At 44.7% G+C, this 27,617-nt stretch overlaps 1 protein-coding gene across 1 annotated transcript in view; it reads left to right on the top strand.

Annotated features, from left to right (window-relative positions):
• Nucleotides 1–27,617, top strand: part of LOC145348502 (disintegrin and metalloproteinase domain-containing protein 12-like) — a 200,291-nt gene that overhangs the window by 168,910 nt on the left and 3,764 nt on the right. Inside the window, exon 24 of the mRNA XM_080196694.1 lies at nt 2,093–2,161. Within this exon, the coding sequence (XP_080052820.1) occupies nt 2,093–2,161 (69 nt within the window). The remainder of the gene's footprint in view (nt 1–2,092; nt 2,162–27,617) is intronic.

Raw genomic sequence — 27,617 nt, 5'->3', positions numbered from 1 at the left:
CCTTTGGCCTTGTGGATCCAGAACTGGCTTGCCTGCAGAAGGCAGAGAGTGGTTGTGGATGGGGCTTTTTCTGAATGGAGGTCAGTCACCAGCGGAGTGCCTCAAGGATCTGTTCTGGGACCCTTGTTGTTTGTCATTTTCATAAATGACCTGGATGAGGAAGTGGAGGGATGGGTAAGTAAGTTCGCTGATGACACGAAGGTCGGTGGTGTTGTGGATGATCTGGAAGGATGGCAAAAGTTGCAGCAGGACATAGATAGGATGCAGGACTGGGCGGAGAAGTGGCAGATGGACTTCAACGCGGATAAATGTGTAGTCGTCCATTTTGGCAGAACCAACGGGATGAACGAGTACACTATCAAGGGCAGAAGTCTGAGTAGTGTTGAGGAGCAGAAGGATCTTGGGGTCCAGGTCCACAGGACTCTTAAATCGGCCTCGCAGGTGGAGGAGGTGGTCAAGAAGGCGTATGGTGTACTGGCCTTCATTAATCAAGGGATTGAGTTTAGGAGTCGGGAGGTAATGCTGGAACTTTATAAGACCCTTGTCAGGCCTCATTTGGAGTATTGTGCGCAGTTCTGGTCGCCTCACTATAGGAAAGATGTAGAAGCTATTGAAAGGGTGCAGAGGAGATTTACAAGGATGTTGCCTGGACTGGGAGGCATGCCTTATGAAGTTAGGTTGAGGGAGCTGGGACTCTTTTCCCTGGAGAGACGAAGGTTGAGAGGCGACCTGATAGAAGTTTACAAAATGTTGAGAGGAATAGATAGGGTGGACTCTCAGAGGCTATTTCCCCGGTTTGAAATGGTCGCTACGAGAGGACACAGATTTAAGGTGCGGGGAGGGAGGTTCAGAAGTGATGTTAGGGGTAAGTTTTTCACTCAGAGGGTGGTGAGTGAATGGAATCGGCTGCCGTCAGTGGTGGTGGAGGCGAACTCGCTGGGGTCTTTTAAAAGACTTCTGGATGAGTATATGGGGTTTAATGAGATTGAGGGTTATAGATAGGTCTGTAGGTTGGTAGGTGATGTGATCGGCGCAACTTGTGGGCCGAAGGGCCTGTTTGTGCTGTAGTGTTCTATGTTCTATGTTCTATGTTCTAAATCACACAATGTGACAGGAGGGAAGAGAGACTGGGAAGCAGATCAGGAGAGAGACTGGGAAGCGGATCAGGAGAGAGACTGGGAAGCGAACCAGAAAGATACTGGGGAACGGATCAGGAGAGAGACTGGGAAGTGGATCAGGAGAGGCACTGGGAAGTGGATCAGGAAGAGACTGGGGAATGGATCAAGAGAGAGACTGGGGAACAGGATCAGGAGAGGGACTGGGGATCGGGATCAGGAGAGAGACTGGGGATCGGGATCAAGAGAGAGACTGGGGATTGGGATCAGAAGAGAGATTGGGGAACAGAATCAGGGCAGAGACTGGGGAACGGGATCTGGAGAGAGATTAGGGAGCATGAGGGGTATCTCTTTGTGTAACATGGCTAGAGCAATCTGATATTAGCGATATAAATTGCATTTTCAGAGCTGAGAGGAAGTACCACATCTTTGCCCAAAAAGAAAACGCTGAAAAATCTCAGTAGTTCTGACAGCATCTGTCAGGAGAGAAAAGAGCTGATGTTTCGAGTCCAGACGACCCTTTGTCGAAGCTTTGATAAAGGGCCATCTGGACTCCAAACGTCAACTCTTTTCTCTCCTGACAGATGCTATCAGACTTACTGAGATTTTTCAGCGTTTTTTTCTTTTGGTTTCAGATTCCATCTTCTACAGTAATTTGCTTTTCGCACATCTTTGCAATTGCCATGCAAACTATTAGCAATAAAGATCTAAGATGGTTTCCCCAGCTTGCCCTTGGGGTGTGCCCCTATTATGACGCTAGAAGATCGGAGGTTAGGGCTCAAATTCTCTGGAAAAAAATGCATATCCACAAACTCTCTTTTTACTGGAACACTGGGAATATTCTGGAGTAGGTTTCATGATGAGCCCTTTGACTAGGAGCTGAAAGAGCAGATGTGATTTAAATCAGACAGGATCAGAACTGCAGACAGTGTGAAAATAGGGAACAACAGGCTTAACATTACCTCTGTTCCATCCAGACCAGCTGCTGGTGCCTCCAGTAGACATCGAGAGCCACATTTGCACACCACAGCTGACAGTCCGGCCTGGTAAGTAAAGTTTAAAGTGTCAAATTTTTTTTATTAGTGTCACAAATTGGCTTACATTGACACTGCAATGAAGTTACTGTGGAAATCCCCTAGTCGCCACATTCCGATGCCTATATGGGTACACTGAGGGAGAATTTAGCATAGCCAGTGCACCCTAACCAGCATGCCTTTCAGACTTTGGGAGGAAACAGGACACCCAGAGAAAACCCACGCAGACACGGGAAGAATGTGCAGGTTCCATACAGACAATGTCCCAAGCCGGCAATCAAATCCGGATCCCTGGCAATGTGAGGCAGCAGTGCCAACCACTGTGCCACCGCAACTGAACCATTTCAAATACACAGTCATTATTCCAAACAGAGACCAACTTGACTGAAGTTAACAGACCAGGATTTAAGTAATGGTGACAGGGCCAAATCTTTGGTGCATCCACATCGCTGGCAGGAATGCAGAAGCCAAAACCCCTGCCTTCTAACTGTAGCCTTAATCCTAAATCATTTCCCATGGATTTGGGCGTTTAAATGGTCAACCATTGACATCCATTTTGAAGAAGGATAAGGGAAGAAGGAGCAAGAGAACATCATTGTGTCTACAGTCTTTACCAAGGCTCATAGCAGTCTGAGCTGGAAACATTCATGACATATCCCTGGTAAAATGGGATGATAGATTGACAGGCCAAGCCGACATGGCTACATTCAAAATGGAGATACTTCAGGTATTGTCAAAGCATCTTTTTTTTTGGGACATGGGTGTCGCTGACTGGCCAGCATTTATTGCTCATCCTTCGTTCCCAAGAGCAGTTGAGTGGCAACCTGCATATGTGTGTGTGTGTATAAGTTAGTTTTGTGCATTCTTTTATTCATAGATGTTCATAGAATTTTACAATGCAGAAGGAGGCCATTTGGCCTAGCAAGTCTGCGCCGACTACAATCCCACCCAGGCCCTATCCCTATAACTCTATGCATTTACCCTAGCTAGTTCCTCTGACACGAAGGGGCAATTCTGCATGGCCAGTCCACCTAACCTGCATATCTTTGGACTGTGCGAGGAAATTGGAGCACCCAGAGGAAACCCACGCAGACACGGGGAGAATGTGCAAACTCCACACACTCAGTGACCCAAGCCAGGAATCGAACCCAGGTCCCTGGCATTGTGAGGCAGCAATGCTAACCACTGTGCCACCATGCTGTCCCAATATTTGTATTTTTTTTAATGAGAAATTGTGGATCGGAGTTACAAGTGAATAGATGGATCTATTATTTCCATTTTTAGATAAGTTAAGAGTTTGAATATCAAAGAAAAGTTAGCGGTGACAAGAAACATTTTGATTTGATTTATTATTGTCACATGTATTAACGTACAGTGAAAAATATTGTTTCTTGCATGCTATATGATGTGAAGATGCCAGTGTTGGACTGGGGTAAGTTAGAAAGAAATCCCTCAACACCAGCTTAAAGTCCAACAAGTTTATTAGTAGCAAACGCCACAAGCTTTTGGCTGTTCCTTCGTCAGGTGGTTGAGAGTTCTGATCACAAACAGGGCACAAAGACACAAACTCAATTTACATGCATAATGATTGGAATGTGAGCCTTTACAGATAATCAATTCTTCAAGGTACAGACAATGTGAGTGGAGGGAGCTTTAAGCACAGGTTAAAGAGATGTGTATTGTCTCCAGACAGGAAAGTTAGATTTTGCAAGTCCAGGCAAGTTGTGGGGGTTACACATTGTGTGATATGCAAAAGATCCCGGTTGAGGCTGTTCTCATGTGTGCTGAACTTGGCTATCAGTTTCTGCTCAGCGACTCTGCGCTGTTGTGTGTCGTGAAGGCCGCCTTGGAGAACGCTTACCAGAGGATCAGAGGCCGAATGTCCATGACTGCTGAAGTGTTCGCCAACAGGAAGGGAACAGCCTTGCCTGGTGATATTGGGTTGGATGTGGGCCTCAGACATTCGGTTTGGGGGGCCGGTGGATCTCAGAGAGTCTGGGGTGGGGTTTGGATCATGTCATGGGGTCAGATTGGTCCATTTATAGAGAAGGAAAAGAGAGAGTGCAGAATGTAGTGTTACAATCATAGCTGGGGTGTAGGGAAAGATCAACTTAATGCAAGGTAGATCCATTCAAAAGTCTGACAGCAGCAGGGAAGAAGCTGTTCTTGAGTTGGTTGGTACGTGACCTCAGACTTTTGTATCTTTTTCCCGACAGAAGAAGGTGGAAAAGAGAATGTCCAGGGTGCATGGGGTCCTTAATTATGCTGGCTGCTTTTCTGATGCAGCGGGAACTGGAGACAGAGTCAGTGGATGGGAGGCTGGTTTGCGTGATGGACTGGTTACATTCACAACCTTTTGTAGTTTCTTTGTATTTTGCATCTTATAGACATTTCCAGGGTGAACAGAAAAGGGGATATTATATTTTATTGACCCAAAAAGAGCACCAACATTAAAACATGAAATATATTTATGTTTGGAAAGATTGGAGTTTCAAAGCTGTGTAAGAACAATGGAATCAAAGATGAGAAGGTAAAAAGGTCAGAGTTAAGGCTTGGAGGTCAGGGTGAGATGGTGGTCACAGGCCCCGCCCCATCCCAGGGAGGCTGAGGGCAAGAGGGTAGTCTCTTGGGAAGTGCCAGCTTGGCACCTTGGCACTGTCTACTTGGCAGGAATTCTAGAAGAAAATAGATATAGTTCTTGGGGTTAAAGGGATCAAGGAATATAGGTGAAGGGTGGATGAGGATATTGAACCTGATGATCAGCCATGTTCAAAATGAATGGTGAAGCAGGTTCTAAGGGCTAAATGGGCCTTCTTCTGCTTCTAGTTTCAATGTTTCTAGGTTCTGGCTGGTTCTAGCAGCAGAGGCCTAACAGCTTTCACTCTCTGTCAGGCTTCTGTGATTGGAATTGCAGATGTGGAGACACAGAGGTCGGCCCATATGTCATAGCTTCCTCTGCTGCTGGCTGGTGAATTAAGCACTGCCCACATCCTATAGTAGCTAGAAGCAGTCTAGCTCATTTTTTCGTACATTATGTGCACAAGACTGGGCATTTAAACTTTCCCCAAAAATGGATCTGCAACTCTGCCATTTTCACTTTAACTGGACACTTAGAATTTTTCTCGAAAAATTCCACCCTACTAGCTACATCCTCAAAGAATTCCAATAGATTTGTCAAGCATGATTTCCCTTTGGGAAATTCCTGCTGACTTTGTCTGATTGCATCATTGTCTTGATGATGGACTGTAGCAACTTCCCCAGTACCAACTCAATCATCTATAGTTCCCTGTTTTCTCTTTGCCTCCCTTTTTGAATAACGGGCTTACATTAGCTGCCCTCCAATCTGTAGGAACCAGTCCAGAGTCCAAAGAATTTTGGAAAATAATCACCAATGGATCTACTATGTCCAGGGTCACTTCCTTCAGTACTCAGGGATGAAGATTATCGGGACCTGGAAATTTATCCACCTTCAATCCCATCAATTTCCCCAAAACCATTTCTTTACCAAGGCAGATTTCTTACAGCTGCTCACTAAAACATGCTTCTCTCAGGACTTCTGGTACATTCGTGTCTTCCTCTTACTCATACTGAAGCAAAGCATGGATTTAATTCCTTGGCATTGGTGAGGCCGCAGCTGGAGTACTGTGTGCAGTTTTGGGCGCCATACTTACGCAAGGATATTTTGGCCTTGGAGGGAGTGCAGAGGAGGTTTACTAGGCTGATGCTGGAGTTGAGGGGGTTGAGCTATGAGGAGAGGCTAAATAAACTAGGCTTGTACTCGTTAGAGTTTAGAAGAATGAGGGGAGATCTCATTGAGACGTATAAGATGATGAATGGGATGGATAGGATAGAGGTGGAGAGACTCTTCCCGCTCAGAAAGGACAGTAGGACTAGGGGGCACAGCCTCAAGATAAAGTGGGGGCGGTTTAGAACGGAGTTGAGGAGGAACTTCTTCACTCAAAGGGTGGTGAATCTCTGGAATTCTCTACCCGTTGAAGTGGTGGAGGCTGCCTCGCTAAATATTTTTAAGACGCGGGTTGATGGGTTTTTGATAAGCGAGGGGATTAAGGGTTATGGGGAGAGGGCGGGAATGTGGAACTGAGCCACGACAGATCAGCCATGATCTTATTGAATGGCGAGGCAGGCTCGAAGGGCTAGATGGCCTACTCCTGCTCCTATTTCTTATTATGTTCTTATTATGTTCTTATCTTATATGTTGCTATAAGATCCCCCCTCAGCCTTCTAAACTCCAGTTTAGAACAGTTTAAACAGTCTTTCTGACTGTTAGGTTGGGTACATTAGTTTTTGTCAATCTTTTTCTTTTTAAATACCTATAGAAACTTTTACAGTCACCTTTATGTTACTACTAGCTCACTTTCATACTCTATTTTTCCCTTCTAAATCAATCCCCTCTCCTCCTTTGCTGAGTTTTTAAACTGCTCCCAATCTTCAGGTTATTGCTTTTTCTTGCCAGAAGGGGTGGGTTGCTGACTTTCACTGATATATCATGCCATATAAATTGACAATTAACTAATTAATGGCTTCAGTGCCTTTGGATTTTTTTCCCTTGGGGAGGCGACGGTAATGCTTTTGTCATTAGACTAATAATTCCGAGACCCAGGGTAATGCTCTGGGGACCCAAGTTCAAATCCCACCATGGCAAAGCTTCCTGGATTAGAAGGACATAATTGCAGTAGAAAGGGTGCAGAGGAAATTCATCAAGATGTTGCCTGGGCTGGTGTGATTCAGCTATGAAGAGAGGTTGAACAAAGAGGAAAGAAAAGTACAGCACAAGAACGGGCCCTCAGCCTGCCAAGCCTGTTCCGATTATGATGCCCAAATTAAACTAAAAATAAACCTTCTGCCCTTACTCAGTTTGTATCAGAGTCTGTTTAGACTCAGTACTTAGAGTGAGTGAACTGGTCAGTATTCAAAAACTCTGTGACCAGCCTGAATGAGTACGCCACCACACTAGGAAGTGTGTAGAAGGCTGTGTGCCAAAGAAGCAAATCTGCACATTTCTCAACTGGAAACTATAGATACCAAGTGGTTTAGGGTGCTGGGGAGTAGGTACAGAGGAGAAGTCAGGGGTAACTTTTTCACTCAGAGGGTGGTGGGTGAGTGGAATCGGCTGCTGTCGGTGGTGGTGGAGGCAAATTCCCTAGGGTCTTTTAAGAGACTTCTGGATGAGTACATGGGTCTTAATAGGATTGAGGGTTATAGGTAAGCCTAGTAGGTAGAGATATGATCGGCGCAACTTGTGGACCGAAGGGCCTGTTTGTGCTGTAGTTTTTCTATGATTCTATGATAAACAGGGATAACTACAACTTGTTGAAGTCTAGGTCTGAGGCCTAGTCTATACACCTGTCTTGTATAGGTGACACTGACCTATACAAGAAAGCCAGATACGATCTAAGGAGATCCATCAAAGATGCCAAAGGACAGTAATGGACCAAGCAAGAGTCCAAGGCTAGCCACACGGATCCCCACTGACTAACGCAAGTTTTGCAAAACATAGCAGGCTACAAGATGAAGGCATGTAAACTTGCCAGCTCCAATGCACTGCTCCCTGATGAGCACAATGCATTCTGCCCGTTTTGAGTAAGAGATCAGTGAGAGCGTGCCCTTCACTCTGGAAGCCATGGATGAACCCTGTAACTGAGGACACATCTCAGATACAGGTTCTTCTGAGGCTACCATTGTCAATGTCAGAGCAGCCTCCTCGAAGGTCAACCCACAGAAAGCGACTGGCCTGGATGGGGTACATGGATGAGTACTCAGATCCTGTGTGAATCAGCTGGTGGGAGTATTTGCAGACATCTTCAACCTCTCTTTACAACAATCTGAGGTCCCTATCTGCTTCAAGAAGATGGCCATCATCCCAGTACCAAAGAAAAGCCAAGCAGCGTGCCTTAATGACTATCGTCCAGTGGCTCTGACAGCTATGTTTTGACGACAGTTCAGCCTTCAACACCATTATTCCTATGAAACCCATCTCTAAACTCCATGGCCTGGGCCTCGGCTCATCCATCTGCGACTGGATCCTGAACTTCCTGACCCATAGACCATAATCAGTAAGGATAGGCAACAACACTTCCTCTACAATCATCCTCAACATCAGTGCCCCACAAGGCGGTGTTCTCAGTCCCGTATTATATTCTTTATACACCTATGACTATGTGGCCACATTTCCCTCCAACTCAATTTTCAAATCTGCTAATGACACTATTGTCGTGAGTCAAATCTTGAACAATGATGAGACAGAGTACAGGAATGAGATAGAGAATGTGGTGAACTGGTGTGGCAACAATAATCTTTCTCAATGTCAACAAAATGAAGGAGATTGTCATCAACTTCAGGAAGGTAGTGGAGAACATGCCTCTTTCTATATCAGTGGGGATGAAGTAGAAATGGTCGAAAGCTTCAGATTTTTAGGTGTCCAGATCATCAACAACCTGTGCCACTATGCCAGGGCAGAAAATTTAGGGGGGGAATGTGGGAAAAAATGTTTTCACCCAGAGGATAGTGACGACCTGGAATGTGCTGCCTGGGAGGGTGGTAGAGGCAGGTTGCCTCACATCCTTTAAAAAGTATCTGGATGAGCATTTGGCACATCATAACATTCAGGGCTGTGGGTCAAGTGCTGGTAAGTGGGATTAAGTGGGAGTTTGGGTGTTTCTAATGTGCGGTGTGGACTGGATGGGCCGAAGGGCCTCTTCTGCACTGTATGATTCTATGATATGAAGGTTCAGAGCGGGGATGAAAATGCTCATTACAGAAGCCAAGAGGGATTATGAGAAAAGCAGCCAACATAAAGAGGAATCAGAAAGTCTTTTATAGACATATATATTGGAAATGGGTGGAATAAAGAGGAGTAGGGCTAAAGGGAATTTACACATGGAGGCTGGGGGCATGGCTGAGATATTAAACTGAATACTTTGCATCTGTCTTTACAAGGAGATAGATGGTCCCCAGAACATGCAGATAGACAAGGTCTCTAGAAGGCTGTAAAATTGATAAGAAGTAAATGTTGAATAGACTGTCAGTGCTGGAAGTTAGTAAGGCAACACGATGAGATGAAATTCATCCAAGGACATTAAAGGAAGTGAGAATGGGAATAACAGGAGCGCTGGCCAAGATCTTCCAGCCTTCTCTAGATTCAGGGGAGGTGCCAGACGTCTGGAGAATTGTAAATATTACCTCCTTGCTCAGCAAAGGTTAGTCCCAGCAATTACTGTCCAGTCAGTTTAAATCAGTGGTTAGCAAGGTTCCAAAAACAATTATTCTGGATAGAATTAATTGTCACATGAAAAAATGTGGGTTGATTAGGAAAAGCCAGTATGGATTTCTGGAGGGAAATAATGTCTAACCAACTTGCTGGAGTTTTCTGAGGAGGGAACAGGAAGGATTGATGAGAGTAATGCTGTTGATGTGATATACATGGACTTCCAGAAAGCATTTAATGCAGTGCCACACAACAGACTTGTGAGAAAAGTTATAACTCAGGATAAAAGGGGCAGTAGCAACGTGGATACAAAATTGTCTGAATAATAGGAAGCAGAGAGTAATGCTTAATGGGTATTTTTCAGGCTGGAGGAAGGTTTGTAGTGGTGTTCTCCAGGGGTCGGTATTGGGAACCTTTCTTTTCCTGATCTGTATTAATGATTTAGATCTTGGTCTCTGTGGGATATTTTCAAGGTTTGCGGATGACACAACCTTGGAAGTATTGTAAACTGTGAAAAGGACAGTGTAGAACTTCAAAAGGATAGAGAAAAATTGGTGGAGTGGGTAGATAGGTGGCAGGTGAAGTTTACTGAGCAAATACATTTTGGTAGGAAGAACAGGTAGAGACAATTTAAATAAAGAGCGCAGATCTAAATGATGCAAGAAAAATCATTTTCACACATTGGGTGGTTGGGGGCTGGAAGCCACTTTCTGGAAGTGTGATGGGAGCAGGGTCAATTAAGACATTCAAGAGAGCATTAGATGATTGAATAGAAACAATGTTCAGGAATAGGGGAAAAGGCAGGTGAATGACACTAAGTCTTGATGCTCATTTGGAAAGCTGGTACAGACACAATGGGCTGAATGGCTTCCTTTTACAAAAACAATTATGTGGTGGTCAAGAGTAATTAGCCAGATTGGATTTGTCTTCCTTTTGGTATATAAATTGTCAGGTAGATTTATGTTTCTATATAGGTGTCACTGGCTAGACCAATGGTTTCATGGTTATCATTAAACTTTTATTTGAATATTTTCATTGAATTTAAATTTCACGGTCTGCCTTGGTGGGATTTGAATCTTTGAGCATTTCTCTGGGTCTCTGGATTGCTAGTCTAGTGAAAACACCACTGCACCATCGCCTCCCCTTAAATGAGTAAATGCCAGTGTTGTAGCTAGAACAAAACAACAAAGAACAAAGAACAACCCAGCATGGGAAACAGGCCCTTCGGCCCAACAAGCCCGCGCCGCCGCATCCCCCTAAACCTACCCTGCCCTGCATGTCTGCGAGTGGAACCCCTAACTTAGCCAGATTCAGAGGAGAATAGTGTCAATTTGGTATACCAGTCAGCCTAAGAGCACATCTTTGGGGTGTGGGAGGAAACTGGAGCGCCCGGAGGAAACCCACGCAACCACAGGGAGAATGCGCAAACTCCCACAGACACAGGCCCAAATCCATGTATCTGCACAGCTAGCAGTGCTAGTCACTGAGCTGTTGCGGCGCCCGTCCACCGGTCCAGTATCAAGCACACACACCGGCACGAAGTACTAGACCACTCCCGGAACCTCCAAGAGCAGCCCACGCACGACCCACCGTGTGCATGCCCCTCGTTTGACAGCAAGGTGAACCTCCACCTGTGGAATAAAAAGACAAAAACGTTAACATATAAGTCTGCATTTCCGGTGTCTTCCCGACGCTCTGACCCTATTTAATACCCTCTACTATAACCCTCCATCCTTGTTTCACTCATGTGTTTATCTAAGTAAACCTTAAACAAGTCCAACGTTCCTGCCTCCACCACCCTACTCGGTAGCGCGTTCCATACCCCCACGACCCTCTGCGTAAAGAACCTTCCTCTCACATCCAAATTATACTTCTCCCCCCTCACCATTAGATCATGACCTCTCGTAATTGTACCCAGTCTAGGGAGCAGCATCTCACTATTGACTCTATCTATTCCCTTCAGTATCTTATATACCTCTATCATGTCTCCCCTCAATCTCCGTCTTTCCAAGGAGAAAAGTCCCAGTTTCTCCAACCTTTCCTCGTAACTCAGTCCTTCCATGCCAGGCAACATCCTGGTAAACCTCCTCTGCACCCTCTCCAGAGTCTCCACGTCCTTCCGGTAGTAAGGTGACCAGAACTGGACGCAGTACTCCAAATGCGGTCTAACCTCTCTAATCCTACCTTTCCCATCCTTCCGCTTAACCGGAACATGCCTCTCCTGCAACATTTTCAGTTTGCCCTTAAAAGCCTCCCACTTGCCAACTGTGGACTTGCCAGCTAACAGTCCCTCCCAATCACTGTCCTTCAGCTCCCTCCTAATCTGGCTATAGCGCGCCTTACCCCAGTTCAGCACCCTCCCGTTTGGCCGGCACTCCCTATTAGCTGAACTGGAAGAGCTTGGCTAGGGGCACAGCAAATTCTGGAGCACGAGTCTTCAGCACTATTGCCAGAATGATCTCCACTCCTATTGCCTTTGCAGTATCCAGTGCCTTCAGCCATCTCTTAACATCATGTGGAGGCAATCAACTTGACTGAAGATTGGCAGCTGTGGTGCTGGGGTCCTCTGGTGGAGGCTGAAATGGGGCATTGATTATAGTTGTAGCTGAAGATGGCTGCAGACGATTCAGTTGTCTTTTACATTGATGAGCAGGGATGTCCAGTCATTGAGGATGGGAATCTTTGTGGAACCTGATCTCCATCAAGCTATAGAGCAACAAGAGAGTGAATTAAAACTCGTAAAGAGGAAAGACCTGAAAGATTAACTGTATTTCTGACTCCATCATGCTAAGTATGTACAAAATGTTCAGACTGTCCATTCTATACTAAATGAATGACCATTTAAAAATATTTTCTTCTCTCCACAGATGCAGACATCAAGCAGCCAACTACAATGATCTTGTCAATTGTAAAACATTTCTATAGGTGCCCATCTGTTAGTATATGTCCTTGCTCTATACTATCTTGAGTTAAAGCTATAGAATGGAGTGGGAAACGATGCAGATTAAAGAGAACTCAATGAATACAGTGCTCTTTCTAATCTTGGGATAACAGCACATCTACCCTCCCCCCCACTCCCCGACACCTCCATGTGGATCTATTCCAGTGATTAAACTTAAGTGAAGTATGTGTCTAGGTCAGGGCAGTGTGAACTTTTTGCTTCACATTGCTTAATTGAAACAAAGTGAGTCGCTCGGTTCCAGTTTATAAGAACATACATAAGAACATAAGAAATAGGAGCAGGAGTAGGCCATCCAGCCCTTCGAGCCTGCCCCCCCATTCAATAAGATCATGGCTGATCTGTCGTGTCTCAGTTCCACATTCCCACCCTGTCCCCATAACCCTTAATCCCCTCGCTTATCAAAAACCCATCAACCCGCGTCTTAAAAATATTTAGCGAGGCAGCCTCCACCACCTCAACGGGCAGAGAATTCCAGAGATTCACCACCCTTTGAGTGAAGAAGTTCCTCCTCAACTCCGTTCTAAACCGCCCCCACTTTATCTTGAGGCTGTGCCCCCTAGTCCTACTGTCCTTTCTGAGCGGGAAGAGTCTCTCCACCTCTATCCTATCCATCCCATTCATCATTTTATACGTCTCAATTCCCCTCGCTATGAAGGCCAGCATCCCATTCGCCTTCCTGACCACCTGCTGCACCTGCAGGCTGGGTTTTTGCGACTCATGCACAAGGACCCCGAGGTCCCTCTGCACCGTCGCCTGCTGCAGTTTTTTGCCCCGTAAGTAATCGTCCTTCCTACCATTATTCCTACCAAAGTGGACCACCTCGCACTTGCCAACATTAAATTCCATTTGCCATTTCCTGGCCCATTCGCCCAGCCTATCTAGATCCTTCTGCAGACTCTCCACACCCTCCGCGCAATTTGCAGTTCCACCAATCTTGGTGTCATCAGCAAATTTCGACACCCTACACTCGGTTCCCTCCTCCAGATCATCTATATAAGTGGTAAATAGCTGAATGATTTGGTATGATTTTATGATTTGGTAAAGAAAAGAAATGTTGCAATTATTATGAACTCAGAACACAGAGGTTCAAATTCTCTGTAATGGCAACAATGATACCTTTAATTCTAACTCTTAACTAATCACGCATCTCGATTTATTGCTGTGACTGTCAGAGGGAGGGGAGCTGAAGAAATCACGGAATGAAATCCACAAATGGACAGGAGCTCGTGGTTTTGTGTCTAAGCTTTCTGAAGATGCAATATTGTCCTTTTGGTAGGACAAACTTAAGTGCGGATTATAGGGTCAATGCCAGGGTCCTGAGGAATGTGGAGGAACAGAGAGATCTTAGGATTCATATCCACAGATCTCCGAAGGTTGCCACTCAAGTGCTTAGAACCACAAGGAAGGCTTATAGTGTGTTAGTGTTTATTAACAGAGGGTTGAGTTTAAGAGCCGTGGGGTTATGCTGCAACTATACCGGACTTGGTGAGACCACATTTGGAATATTGTTCCAGTTCTGGCCACATTACTGTAAGAAGGATGTGGAAGCATTGGAGAGAGTGCAGAGGAGATTTACCAGGATGCTGCCTGGTTTGGAGGGTAGATCTTATGAGAAGAGGTTGATCGAGCTGGGGAGTTTCTCTTTAGAGCAGAGGAGGATGAGAGGTGACTTAATAGAGGTTTATAAGATAATGAAGGGGGATAGATAGAATGGACATGCAGAGACTACTTCCTTGGGTGGATGTAACTGTTGCTAGGGGGCTTAACTATAAGGTTCATGGTGGGAGATATAGGAGGGATGTCTGAGGTAGATTCTTCACTCGGAGGGTGGTTGGATTGTGGAATACATTGCCTGCTGTGATAATGGAGTCGGACACTTTAGGAACTTTCAAGCGGTTATTGGATAGGTACATGGAGCACACCAGAATGATAGGGAGTGGGATAGCTTGATCTTGGGTTTGGACATAACTCTGCACAACATTGAGGGCCGAGGGCCGAAGATATGAACATTTCTCCCTGCTGAGAATGTCTTTTGGGCTCACATTTTTAATTCCTTTTCATTTCAAACAGTTTATCTTCCAGAATTAAACATTGGTGACGTAACAGAATCAGGAATCCTGTATCAGATTCAGAACTGAACAAGTTCAGGAGGCTGTGACAGAAAAGGTTTCACTCACACCAATAAACAGAACATTTAGCATATTCACCCTTTTAGTCTGATTTTACGCAGTAACACTGAATTAAACTCACTTCAGTCTAAGCTTATTTCTAATATTTAACAATATAGACAGAGGTTACTTAAAAAAGCCTCTGCTTCCTGACACCGTATACTAGCCTTTTGTGGTTCAGGCACTGGGACACCCAGATCCCTCTGCATTACAGAGCTCTGCATTGTCTCGCTATTCAGGTAAGAAGCTTCTTTTTTATTTTTCCTGCCGACATTGGTAATGATTTGCCCACATTTTCTCCATTTGCCAGATCTATGCCTACTCATATAACCAATTTATGTCCTTTTGTAGACTCCTTGGCCGAAATTCTCCTTTTACACCTGCAGGAATCACAGCTGCGAGACAAAGATTTGGCGGACAATTTAAAGGTCCTTTGAGCTTAAATGAGAATTTCCGGTCTTGGAGTGCATGGCCAGAGAATCCTGCACCTTATACCCCCTTTACAACATACTTCCCTACCTATCTTTGTAACATTAGCAAATTTATCCCTTCAGTCCCTGTGGTCTCCTCATCACTTCCTGACAAGAACATGATCAATTTTTAGTTACACTCTTTTTTTTAGCCAACCAATCTCCTATGCATGCCAATATGTTACCTACTACAACACGAGCTTTTATTTTCCTCAGTAAAGCAGTACATTATCACATGCCTTCTGGAGGTCTGAGTACATCCACCAGTTCTCCTTTATCCACACCACATGTTAATTCTTCAAAAAACTCCAATTACTTTTCTCCAATTCTCTTACATAAAACATGTTGACTCTGCTTGATTATCATATCTTTTTTAAATACCTTGCTATAACATCTTTAATAACGGTTTCTAATATTTTCCTTGTGGCAGATGTTGGACTATCTGACCTGTAACTTCCTGCTTTCTGTCTCCCTCTCCTGGTTGTACAATTCCAGGTCCAATATAGCCCTGTTGTCTGGGTGGCTCCAGAACATGCTGTTCCAGTAAGCTATCTTGATAACAGTCTGAACTCCTTCTTTAGGCTACCTTTTTCCATCTGGTTTTTTAGGTTTATATATAGATTAAAATCTTCCATGATTCTCATGGATTTCTGACAAGCTTCCATTATCCCTTCTATTATACTTTTCCTGACCATCTGGTTATGGGGAGAAGGCTCACATATAACTACATTCTTGCATTTCTCATTTCTCACCTCTAACTAAACCATTTTTATATCTTGCTTTCTTGATGTTTGGTCACTCCTCTCCTGGTTGGACTCCTCTCCACTTTTCTCTCACTTTCTACCCTTCCTAAATGTTATGTACTCTTCAATATTCTGATCTTAACCTATCATGACCTGTAGCATTGTCTCTGGAATGCTTATCTGATCATATTTATTTATTTCTCTTTATCAGTTCATCTGTTTTGTTAGAAGTGCTATATGTGTTCCCAACTAGAGCTTTTAGTTTTGTCCCAATGTTATTTTTATAATGTCTCGCCTGCCTGCTGATATATTCTTCGCTTTGTTCTCTTTAACCCTCCCTGTCAGTCTGTTTATCATTTCCTGTAATAATATCTTTCTCTCTCTCCTTGTCGCTATAATTTACAACACCTTCCCACATTTGATCCCTTTATCTCATGATTCAGTTAAATCTCTCTGCTTCCCTGGTTATGTGGCTCACCGGAACATCACTCCCAGTATAGTTGAAGTATAGACTATCTCAATGGTGCAGATCCCACTTTCCCCAGTACTGATGCCAGTGCCCCACAAACTGGAACCTAATTCTCCCACAGCAATCTTTGAGGTGTGCATTAATTTCTCTCATTTGTCGTATGCCAATTTGCATGTGGCTGAGATAATAATCCAGAAACTATTACCTCTGCTTCTTAATTTACTGGTTAGCTTCTCAAGTTGACTATATACAACAACCTTCCTCATCCTGTCTATGTCTGATGCCCCATAGAAACTAGAAACAGGAGTAGGCCATTTGACCCTTCAAGCCTGCTCTGCCATTTAGTTTGATCATGGCTAATCATCAAATTCAATATCCGGATCATTCCTTCCCCCCATATCACTAAAGCCCTTTATCCCCAAGAGCTATATCTAATTTCTTCTTGAAATTAGACAATGTTTTGGCCTCAACTATGTTCTGTGGTAGTGAATTCCAAAATCTCACCACCCTCTAGGTGAAGAAATTTCTCCTCACCTCAGTTCTAAAAGGTTTAGTTATCCTCAAACTATGACTCCGAATTCTGGACTCCCCCCCACCAGTGGGTTCATTCTTTCTGAATCTTTCCTGTCTAACCCTGTTAGAATTTTATAATTCTATAAGATCCCCTCTCACTCTTCTAAATTCCAGTGAATATAATCCTAACTGATTTGGCATCTTGAAGGGAATTGCTTGATAGGGCGGACGCAACACGGTTTCATTAAAGGGAAGTCGTGTCTGACAAATTTACTGGAGTTCTATGAGGATGTGTCTAGGGCAGTGGATAGAGGAGAGCCGGTGGATGTGGTCTTTCTGGATTTTCAGAAGGCGTTTGACAAGGTACCTCACAAGAGGTTATTGCAGAAGGTCAGGGGACATGGAGTTGGGGGTAGGGTGTTAGCGTGGATAGAGGATTGGTTGTCAAATAGGAGGCAGAGAGTGGGGGTCAATGGGTGCTATTCGGATTGGCGGTTGGTGACTAGTGGGGTGCCCCAGGGGTCGGTGCTGGGGCCTCAGCTATTTACCATTTATATAGATGATCTGGAGGAGGGAACCGAGTGCAGGGTGTCGAAATTTGCTGATGACACCAAGATTGGGGGAAAGGCAAATTGTGCGGAGGGTGTGGAGAGTCTGCAGAAGGATCTAGATAGGCTGGGCGAATGGGCCAGGAAATGGCAAATGGAATTTAATGTTGGCAAGTGTGAGGTGGTCCACTTTGGTAGGAAGAATGGTAGGAAGGACTATTACTTACGTGGCGAAAAACTGCAGCAGGCGACGGTGCAGAGGGACCTCGGGGTTCTTGTGCATGAGTCGCAAAAACCCAGCTTGCAGGTGCAGCAGGTGGTCAGGAAGGCGAATGGGATGCTGGCCTTCATAGCGAGGGGGATTGAATATAAAAGTAGGGAGGTCTTGCTGCAGCTGTATAGGGCATTGGTGAGGCCGCAGCTGGAGTACTGTGTGCAGTTTTGGGCGCTGCACCTGTGCAAGGATATTTTGGCCCTGGAGGGAGTGCAGAGGAGGTTTACTAGGCTGATACCGGAGTTGAGGGGGTTGAGCTATGAGGAGAGGCTGAATAAACTAGGCTTGTACTCGCTAGAGTTTAGAAGAATGAGGGGAGATCTCATTGAGACGTATAAGATGATGAATGGGATGGATAGGATAGAGGTGGAGAGACTCTTCCCGCTCAAAAAAGACAGTAGGACTAGGGGGCACAGCCTCAAGATAAAGGGGAGGCGGTTTAGAACGGAGTTGAGGAGGAACTTCTTCACTCAAAGGGTGGTGAATCTCTGGAATTCTCTGCCCGTTGAAGTGGTGGAGGCTGCCTCGCTAAATATTTTTAAGAAGCGGGTTGATGGGTTTTTGATAAGAGAGGGGATTAAGGGTTATGGGGAGAGGGCGGGAAAGTGGAACTGAGCCACAACAGATCAGCCATGATCTTATTGAATGGCGGGCAGGCTCGAAGGGCTAGATGGCCTACTCCTGCTCCTATTTCTTATGTTCTTATGTTCTCTTATATGACAGACCTGCCATCCCAGGAATCAGCCTGGTAAACCTTTGCTATACTCCCTCCAAAGCATGACGTTACCTGCAATCCCATTTGCTTTAACTTTACATTGTAGTCTGTTATTTGAGACCTTGCCGAAAGCCTTCTGACAGTCTAAATGAACATCCACTGGTTCTCCTCAATCAACTACTAGTTACATCCTCACAAAATTCCAATAGATTGGTCAGGCATGATTTCCCTTTTATGGTTTTCTGCTGACTTTGTCTGATTACACCACTGCCTTCCAAATGTTGAGTCATGAAATCCTTGATAATGGACTCTAGCAACTTCCCCAGTATCAATGTTAGGCTCACTGGTCTATAGTTCCCTGTTTTTTCTCTGTCTCTCTTTTTGAATAGTGTGCTTACATTAGCTACCTCCTAATCTGTCAGAACTGTTCTAGAGTCCGAAGAGTTTTGGAAAATAACCACCAATGGATCTACTATTTCCAGGGCTACTTAAGTAACTCTGGGATGAAGATTATCAGGACCTGAAGATTTATCCACCTTCAATCCCATCAATTTCCCCAAAACCATTTCTCTATGAATGCAGATTTCCTTCAGCTCCTCACTAAAGCATGTTTCTCTCACCACTTCTGGTACATTATCTATAGAAACATTGACAGTCACTTTCTATGTTTCATGCTAGCTTACTTCCATACTCTATGATAATCCAGGTAATTACAGACCAATGAGCCTTACGTCAATGGGAGGGAAATTATTGGAGCGGATTCTTCGATACAGGATTTACACCCACTTGGAAATAAGTGCATGTATTAGCGAGAGGCAACATGGTTTTGTGAAGGGGAGATCATGTCTCCCTAACTTGATCAAGTTTTTCGAGGAAGTGACAAAGATGATTAATGAGGGCAGGGCAGTAGATGTTTCTACATGGACTTCAGTAAGGCCTCTGACAAGATCCCTCATGGCAGACTGGTACAGAAGGTGAAGTTGCATGGGATCAGAGGTAAGCTGGCAAGATGGATACAGAACTAGCTCAGATATAGAGAGTGTAGTAATGGTGTGTTTCTGAATGGAGGGCTGTGACAAGTGGTGTTCCTCAGGGATCAGTGCTGGGACCTTTGCTGTTTGTAATATTTATAAATGATTTGGAGGAAAATATAACCAGTTTGATTAGTAAGTTTGAGGATGACGCAAAGGTTGGTGGATTTGCGTATAGTGATGAGGACCATCAGAGGATACAGCAGGATATAGATCAGTTGGAGACTCGGGCGGAGAGATGGCAGATGGAGTTTAAACCTGACAAATGTGAGGTAATGCATTTTGGAAGGTCTAATACAGATAGGAAATATACAGTAAGTGGCAGAACCCTTAAGAGCATTGATAGGCAGAGGGATCTGGGTGTGCAGGTACACAGGTCACTGAAAGTGGCAATGCAGGTGGAGAAGGTAGCCAAGAAGGCGTACGGCATGCTTGCCTTCATCAGCTGGGGCATTGAGTTTAAAAATTGGCAAGTCATGTTGCAACCTGATAGAACCTTAATTAGGCCGCACTTGCAGTATAGTGTTCAATTCTGGTCACCACACTACCAGAAGGATGTGGAGGGTTTGGAGAGGGTACAGAAAAGATTTACCAGGATGTTGCCTAGTGTAGAAGTCATTAGCTATGTGGAGAGGTTGGAGAAACTTGGTTTGTTCTCACTGGAGCAATGGAGGTTGAGGGGTTACCTGATAAAAGTCTGCAAGATTATGAGAGGCATAGACAGAGTGGATAGTCAGAAGCTTTTTCCCAGGGTGGAAGAGTCAATTACTAGGGGGCATAAGTTTAAGGTGCGAGGAGCAAGGTTTAAAGGAGAGGTATGAGACAAGTTTTTTAGCCAGAGGGTGGAAGGTGCCTGGAACTCGCTGTTGGGGGAATTCGTGGAAGCAGATGTGATAGTGACTTTTCAAGGCGTCTGGACAAATACTTGAATAGGATGGGAATAGAGGGATATGGTCCCGGAAGGGTCGGGGTTTTAGGTAAGCCGGGCAGCATAGTGTGTGCAGGCTTGGAGGGCTGAAGGGCCTGTTCCTGTGCTGTAATTTTCTTTGTCCTTTGTTCTATTTTTCCCCTTCTTAATCAATCCCTTGGTCCTCCTTTGCTGAATTTTAAACTGTTCCCAATCCTCAGGCCTATTGCTTTTTCTTGTCAATTTGCATGATTCTTTCTTGAATCTGATGATATTTCTAATTTCTCTTGCAAGCCATAGTTTGGCCACAATTCCTTTACCACTGTTGTGCCCAGCAGGAATAAACATCACCTGGAGTTCATCTATTCGCTCTTTAAATGCCTGCCATTGCCTGTTCACTGTCTTTCCTTTCAGTAATGTTTCTCAGTCCAATCTTAGCCAATTCATGTCTCAAACCATCGTTGTTACCTTTATTGAGATCCAGGACCCTGGTCTCAGAATCAACTGCATCATTATGGGCAGCACGGTGGAAAAGTGGTTAGCACTGCTGCCTCACAAAGCCGAGATCCAGCCTTGGGTGAGTGCCTGTATGCAGTTTGCACATTCTCCCCATGTCTGCGTGGATTTCCTCTGGGTGCTTCGGTTTCTTTCCATGACCCAGTGATGTGTGAGTTAGGTTGATTGGCCATGATAAATTGCCCTTTAGTGTCAGGGATTAGGAGGATAAATATAAGTGGTTATAGGAAAAGGGTCTGGGTGGGATTGTAATTGGTGCAGTCTCGATGAGCTGAATGGCCTTCTTCTGCACTATAGGGAATCTATAATTTTATGATTCTCTGGTTTTCCACTTTGACAAAGAATTCTACCATATTATGGTCATTCGCCCCCTAGGGTTTTCTCACAACTAGATTGCCAGCTAATCCTTTCTCATTGCACAACACCCAATCCAAGATGGCATGCTCCCTTGTTGGTTCCTCAACATATTGTTCCAGAAAACCATTCCATATGCACTCCAGAAATTTCTCCTCTATTGTACTGTGACTAAGTTGATCTTCCCAATTTATATGCAGATTAAAGTCATCCATAATTACAGATATTCCTTTAACACAGGCATCCTTGATTTCCTGTCTAATGTTTTTCCCAATGTGAACTGGATCTCGCTTTGACTTCAGCACAATGGCTGTCACACTGTAATTTCCTCTCCAACTGTGAGAACCCTGGCACCGAGCAGGCATGTCATGTGGTAGAGTCTTTCGACTTGGAGCTGACTTGTTGAGAAACTCGATTGAACCCAAACCTCTTGTTTATTTGATAATGTAATGTGGCATGTTGTATAAAAGTCCAATGTTTCAATTACCTTCAAACATCTTAAACTTTTTTTAGGTCTTATTCTGTGATATTTTCAGCAGGGGTGTTTAGAAAACAAATCAGGAGAGTCAAGAGAGGATGTGAAAATAATACTGGGGGGTGGGGGGCAAAATAATGGAAAATCCTAAGGTTTCTTTTAAGTATATTAAGGTGCAAGAAGGTAACCAGGGAAAGGCTTGGGCTCATTAGAAACCAAAGTGGCAATCTCTGTTTAGAGCCAAAAGATGTGTAAGAGGAATTTAATGAGTATTTTACATTTGTGTCCACAACGAAGAAGGATGATGGGGACTATGATATCATTGAGCCAATAGCATTGAGAGAGAGGTGGTGTTATCTGCTTTAGTGGGCTTAAAATCTATGGAGAACCATCAAAGATGCCAAGAGACAGCACCGGACCAAGCTAGAATCCCAGGCTAGCCACACTGATGCCCACCGACTGTAGTAAGGGCTGCACAACAGAACAGGCGACAACAAAGAACAAAGGAAATTACAGCACAGGAACAGGCCCTTCGGCCCTCCAAGCCTGCACTGACCATGCTATCCGACTTAACAAAAACCCCCTACCCTTCTGACGACCATATCGCTCTATTCCCATCCTATTCATGTACTTGTCAAGACGCCTCTTAAATGTCACTACCGTGTCCGCTCCCGGTACCTCCCCCTGCAACGAGTTCCAGGCACCCACTACTCTCTGTGTAAAAAATCTGTCTCGTGCACCTCCTTTAAACCTTGCCCCTCCCCTCGCACCTTAAACCTATGTGAGACAAGATGTAGGCGTGTAGAATCGCCAGTAACAATGCAGCCCTCCCTGATGAGTTCAATGCATTTTATGCCCATTTTGAGCAGGAGGTCAGTGAGAGGACGTCTTCTGCCCAGAAGCCTTGGTTGAACTGGTATCCAAGGTCACCTTCACAGACGACAGATTAGCCTTCCCGAAAGTCAACCTACAGAAAGCTATTGGCTCGGATGGGGTACCTGGATGAGCACTCAGATCCTGCACGGACACCACTATAGTGGGCTGGAATCTCAAATAATAAGATGGAGGGGAGGCTGCAAGCCCAGCATATTCCCTCTAGAGTGATAGCTAGGAATAACAAGACCAGAGAACCGTGGATGACCAGAGATATTCAGGATATAACAAGAAGGAAAAGAAAGACTTAGAAAAAGTACAAGGGGAGGAAATCAGCGGAGGCATTAGTGAGGTATAGGATGTGCAGGTGGAGGTTAAGAAAACTTTTAGGAATGCAAAGAGGGGATTTGAGAAAACTCAGGCTGCTAAGAGTAGGGAAGATCCCAAGATATTCTATAAATATATCAATGGGAAGAGGATAACCACGGAAAGAGTAGGGTCCATTAGCGAACAAGGCAGAGCCAGAGGACATTGGTAGAGTGTTGATTGAATACTTCACATCTGTCTTCACCCAAGAGAATGATGGTATGGAATTCCAAGAAGAGAGACTGTGAGGTTCTTGAGCAAATTGACAAAGGGAAGGACAAGATGTTGGAGGTGTTGGCAGCCTTAAAAGTGGACAAATTTCCAGTCCTGGATGAATTGTGCCCTAGGCTGCTGTGGGAGGCAAGGGAGGAGATTACAGGGGCTTTGACCCAAATTTCCAATTCCTCTGTCGCCACGGAGGAGATGACAGACAACTGGAGAACAGCTAATGTGGTTGAACTATATAAGAAGAGTTGTAGAGATAAACGACAGAACTACAGACCAGTGAGTCTCAGTAGTAGGGAAAGTATTTGAGAAACTTCTGAAGGAGAACATCTACCTCCACTTAGAGAGGCAAAGCTCGATCAAGGATAGTTGGCAGAAGGAGGTTATGCCTAACAAATTTGATTGAATTTTTTGACGAGGTGACCAGATGTGTAGTCGAGGGTAGTGCAGTTGATGTAGTTTATATGGATTTTAGCAAAACCTCTGACAAGGTCCCACAGATGTCGCCTGAAGAAGGAGTGACACTCCGAAAGCTGTGCTACCAGATAAATCTGTTGGACTTTAACCTGGTGTTGTGAGACTTCTTACTGTGCTTACCCCAGTCCAACGCCGGCATTTCCACATTGTTGCAATTATTGAAGGCTGTGGTGAGGCCACACCTAGACTATTGTGTGTAGTTTTGTTCTCCTTTTCTGAAGAAGGATGTTCTTGATCTCGAAAGAGTGCAGCGATGGTTTGCCAGGCCAAATCCGGGGATGGCCGGACTGATGTATGAGAAAAGATTGATTAGGTTAGGATTGTTTTCACTGGAGTTCAGTTAAATGAGAGACTGATAAAATTCTAACAGGACGAGACAGGGTTGATGAAGGAAGGATGTTCCCGATGCTGGGGATATCCAGAACTGTGGCTCACAGTCTGAGGATACAGGGTAAACCATTTAGGACAGAGATGAGGAGAAATTTCTTTACCCAAAGAGTGGTGAGCCTGTGGAATTAATTACCGCAGGAAGTAGTTGATGCCAATACATTGAATGTATTCAAGAGGCAGCTGGATATAGCACTTGGGGTGAATGGGATCAAAGGTTATGGGAAGAAAGCAGGATTAGGTTATTGGGTTGGACGATCAGCCATGATTGTGATGAATGGCGAGTAGGCTTGAAGGCTGAATGGCTCCTATCTTCTATGTTTCTATAAAGTGGCTCAGTTGTGGGAGACAGAAGGTGATGACAGAAGGCTGCTTTAGTGATTGGAAGCCAGTGTCCATTGGCTTACCACAGGGATGTGTGTCAATTATTTGTCAATTCTATAAATTATATTGATGACTACATGGGGGGTAGGATTAGTAAGTTTGTGGATGACACAAAGATTGGCGGGGTGGTGAACAGTGAGGCTGAGTGTCTTGGGCTACAAGGAGATATAGACAGAATGGTTAAATGGGCCGATAAGTGACAGACGGAATTTAACCCTGAAAAATGTGAGGTGAATAGCTATAAATTGAGAGAGGGAAATGTACAACAAGACTTGGATGTCCTCGTAAACCAGTCACTGAAAGTAAGCATAAAGGTGCAGCAGGCAGTAAAGAAGGCAAATGATATGTTGGCCTTCATAGCAAGAGGATTTATATACAGGAGCAGGGATGTCTTGCTGCAATTATACAGGGCCTTGGTGAGGCCACAGCTGGAGTACTGTGTGCAATTTTACCTGAGGAAGGATTTTCTTGCTCTCAAGGGAGTGCAGCGAGGGTTTACCAGGCTGATTCCGGGGATGGCAGGACTGTTATATGAGGAGAGATTGAGTCGGTTCAGATTATAGTTGCTGGAATGAAGGGGGATTCCATAGAAGCAAAGTACAAATTTAATTCCTCAGCCATTTCTTTGTTACCCATTGTGAATTATTCTGTTTCTGACTGTAAGGGGCCTTCATTTGGTTTTGTCAATCTTTTTCTTTTTACATCTCTAGAAATATTTACAGTCAGTTTTAATGTTCCCCACTAGCTTTCTTACATACTCTATTTCCCCTTCTTAACCAAACTCTTTGCTGAGTTTTAAACTGCTCCTAATCTGCAGGGCTATTGCTTTATCTTACCAATTTGTATTCTACTTCTTTGATTCTAATACTATCTTGAATTTTCCTTCTAAGCCATGGTTTTGCCACAGTTCCCTTACCACCCTTGTGCCCAACAGGAATAGACAACTTTGGAGTTCACCTATTCGCTTCTTTGAATATCTAGAATCATAGCGGATTATAACATGGAAACAGGCCCTTTGGCCCAATTTGCCCCTGCTGCCCAATTTTTACCATTATGCTAGTCCCAGTTGCCTGCATTTTGCCATATATGTCAAAACCCATCTTACCCATGGAACTGTCTAAACGCTTTTTAAATGAAAAATTGTCCCCGTTGCTACTACTGCCTCTGGCAGCTCATTCAGACACTCACCACCCTCTGTGTGAAAAAATTGCCTTGCTTTTGTATCTCTCCCCTCTCACTTTAAACCTATGCTGTCTAGTTTTAGACTCCCCTACCTTTGGGAAAAGATGTTGACTGTCTACCTTATCTATGCCACTTTTTAGATCTCTGTGCGATTATCCTGAAGCCCCCTGCGTTCCAGAGAAAAAAGTGCCAGCTTATCCAGCCTCTCCTTGTTACTGAAACTGTCAAGTCACGGTAGCATCCTTAGCAGCCTGTCCACTGTCTTTCCTTTCAGTAATATATCCCAGTCCATCATAGCCAATTAATTCTCCAAGTCATCATAGTTACCTTTATTGAGATTCAAGATGCTGGTCTCAGAATCAACTACATCACTATCCACATTGACAAAGAATTCTATCAGATCATAGTCACTCATCCCCAAGGTTCTTTCACAACTAGATCCTTTCTCATTGCACAAGATGGCTTGTTCCTTTGTTAGTTCTTCAATGTAATGATCTGGAAAACCACCCCATATAGAACAAAGAAGAACAAAGAAAATTACAGTACAGGCCCTGCAAGCCCGCACCGACCAAGCTGCCTGTCTGAATTAAAACCCCCTTCCCGGCCAGGAACCATATCCTTCTGTTCCCTTCCCAGACCTTAAGACATAGGGCAGAATTAGGTCATTTGATCCATCGAGTCTGCTCTGTCATTCAATCATGGCTGATATTTTTCTCATACCCATTCTCCTGCTTTTTCCCCATAATCCCTGATCCCTTTATTAATCAAGAACATAAGAACATAAGAAATAGGAGCAGGAGTAGGCCATCTAGCCCCTCGAGCCTGCCCCGCCATTCAATAAGATCATGGCTGATCTGTCATGGCTCAGTTCCACATTCCCGCCCTCTCCCCATAACCCTTAATCCCCTCTCTTATCAAAAACCCATCAACCCGTGTCTTAAAAATATTTAGCGAGGCAGCCTCCACCACTTCAACGGGCAGAGAATTCCAGAGATTCACCACCCTTTGAGTGAAGAAGTTCCTCCTCAACTCCGTTCTAAACTGCCCCCCTTTATCTGAGGCTGTGCCCTCTAGTCCTACTGTCCTTTCTGAGTGGGAAGAGCCTCTCCACCTCGATCCTATCCATCCCATTCATCATCTAATATGTCTCAATGAGATCTCCCCTCATTCTTCTAAACTCTAACGAGTACAAGCCTAGTTTATTCAGCCTCCCCTCAACTCCGGAATCAACCTAGTAAACCTCCTCTGCACTCCCTCCAAGGCCAAAATATCCTTGTGTAAGTGTGGCGACCAAAACTGCACACAGTACTCCAGCTGCGGCCTCACCAGTGCCCTATACAGCTGCAGCAAGACCTCCCTACTTTTATATTCAATCCCCCTCGCTATGAAGGCCAGCATCCCATTTGGCCTCCTGACCACCTGCTGCACCTGCAGGCTGGGTTTTTGCGACTCATGCACAAGGACCCCGAGGTCCCTCTGCACCGACACATGCTGCAGTTTTTCGCCACGTGAGTAATAGTCCTTCCTACCATTATTCCTACCAAAGTGGACCACCTCGCACTTGCCAACATTAAATTCCATTTGCCAGTTCCTGGCCCGTTCGCCCAGCTTATCTAGATCCTTCTGCAGACTCTCCACACCCTCTGCGCAATTTGCCGTTCCACCAATCTTGGTGTCATCAGCAAATTTCGACACCATACACTCGGTACCCTCCTCCAGATCATCTATATAAATGGTAAATAGCTGAGGCCCCAGCACCGACCCCTGGGGCACTCCACTAGTCACCAACCGCCAATCCGAATAGCACCCATTAACCCCCACTCTCTGCCTCCTATTTGACAACCAATCCTCGATCCACGCTAACACCCTACCCCCAACTCCATGCCCCCTTACCTTCTGCAATAACCTCTTGTGAGGTACCTTGTCAAACGCCTTCTGAAAATCCAGAAAGACCACATCCACTGGCTCTCCTCTATCCACTGCCCTAGACACATCCTCATAGAACTCCAATAAATTTGTCAGACACAACTTCCCCTTAACGAAACCGTGCTGCGTCTGCTCTATCAAGCAATTCCCCTCAAGATGCCTCGCTATTTCCTCCTTGGTGACGGATTCTAACATTTTTCCTACAACAGACGTTAAACTAACCGGCCTATAATTCCCCGCCTGTTGCCTGCCACCCTTCTTAAACAACGGCGTAACAT

The sequence above is a fragment of the Carcharhinus amblyrhynchos genome, chromosome 1 (genome assembly GCF_965287045.1).
Source record: "Carcharhinus amblyrhynchos chromosome 1, sCarAmb.v2.hapA, whole genome shotgun sequence".
NCBI lineage: Eukaryota > Metazoa > Chordata > Chondrichthyes > Carcharhiniformes > Carcharhinidae > Carcharhinus > Carcharhinus amblyrhynchos.
This window is presented reverse-complemented; position numbering and strand designations above follow the sequence as displayed.